The following is a 926-nucleotide window of genomic DNA, read 5'->3' on the forward strand; positions in this document are numbered from 1 at the left end:
CCAGCATGCTTTGCTTCCTGAGCATAGCCCTTGACCTGTGTAGCCAGGATATCCACTAAGACTTGGGACATCAGGATTTATTTCAGAACACAACTCACAATGAGAAAGAGACGTGTTTGGCTTTTAACGAGACAATGAGACGGGGCAGCTGAGCCACGCAGAGGATGGTCCCTGCCTTTTCACCTCATCACACACGGCAGCAGACGGCTTGGAACCATTTGCCTCATCCTAGAGGGACGGTGAGGTCCCCGGCTGAGAGACAAGGTGTGAGCGGGGTGGAGGTATGTATGGTAAGCCCATACCCTGACTTCAACATGAGGGACTCTGGGGGGAGAACACACCAGATCCAAAGGAGGGCAGGAAACAAGCATCATGTGAGGTCTGCTGTGGCCTGTGAACGCCACGCTGTCTCTAACCCTGTAGACCTGGCCGCAAGCCCAAGTCTCAGAAGCCCGAGCCCCAGGTCTCCAGAACCTGCTGCTCCTTGTTGCTGCGCAGAACAGGACAGAAGCAGCTTCAGTCAGGAAGGGCAGGCTCACTGCGGCTCACAGGTGAGGTGCAGCCTGTCACGGTGGGAAGGCATGGTGCCAGGGTGCCAGGTGGCTGCCACATTGCGTCTGCAGTCGGGAGACAGAGAGAGATCCAGGCTGGTTCCCTGGATCCTGGCTCTTCCACCCAGGTCCCCATGCCATGGGATGGCGCCACCCACATTCAGGTTAAGTCTGAGCCTCTCTGGGGACATCTTCATAGACACGCTCGGAGCCGTGTCTTCCGGGGGACTCTATCCCAGTCCAGTCGATGAGGTGGATGTCCATCGAGGTGCACTGAGCGTAAGCACCCCAGGATTCCCAGCAGAGCCTTGGCACTTACAGCAGCAGCAGCTCCTTTCTTAGTTTTCGCACAGCATCCTTCTAGTCGTTCTCTCC

The 926-nt window shown here is 56.8% G+C and overlaps 1 protein-coding gene across 1 annotated transcript in view; it reads right to left on the bottom strand.

The window, feature by feature from the left end:
• Positions 1–444: 444 nt before the first annotated feature.
• Kiaa1671 (KIAA1671 ortholog) overlaps positions 445–926 on the bottom strand; it is a 110,742-nt gene continuing 110,260 nt past the window's right edge. Inside the window, 2 exon segments of the mRNA XM_037198648.1 lie at positions 445–490; positions 540–617. Of these exon segments, the coding sequence (XP_037054543.1) occupies positions 445–490; positions 540–617 (124 nt within the window).

This window comes from Peromyscus leucopus, chromosome 23 (assembly GCF_004664715.2).
Source record: "Peromyscus leucopus breed LL Stock chromosome 23, UCI_PerLeu_2.1, whole genome shotgun sequence".
NCBI classification, from domain to species: Eukaryota; Metazoa; Chordata; class Mammalia; order Rodentia; family Cricetidae; genus Peromyscus; species Peromyscus leucopus.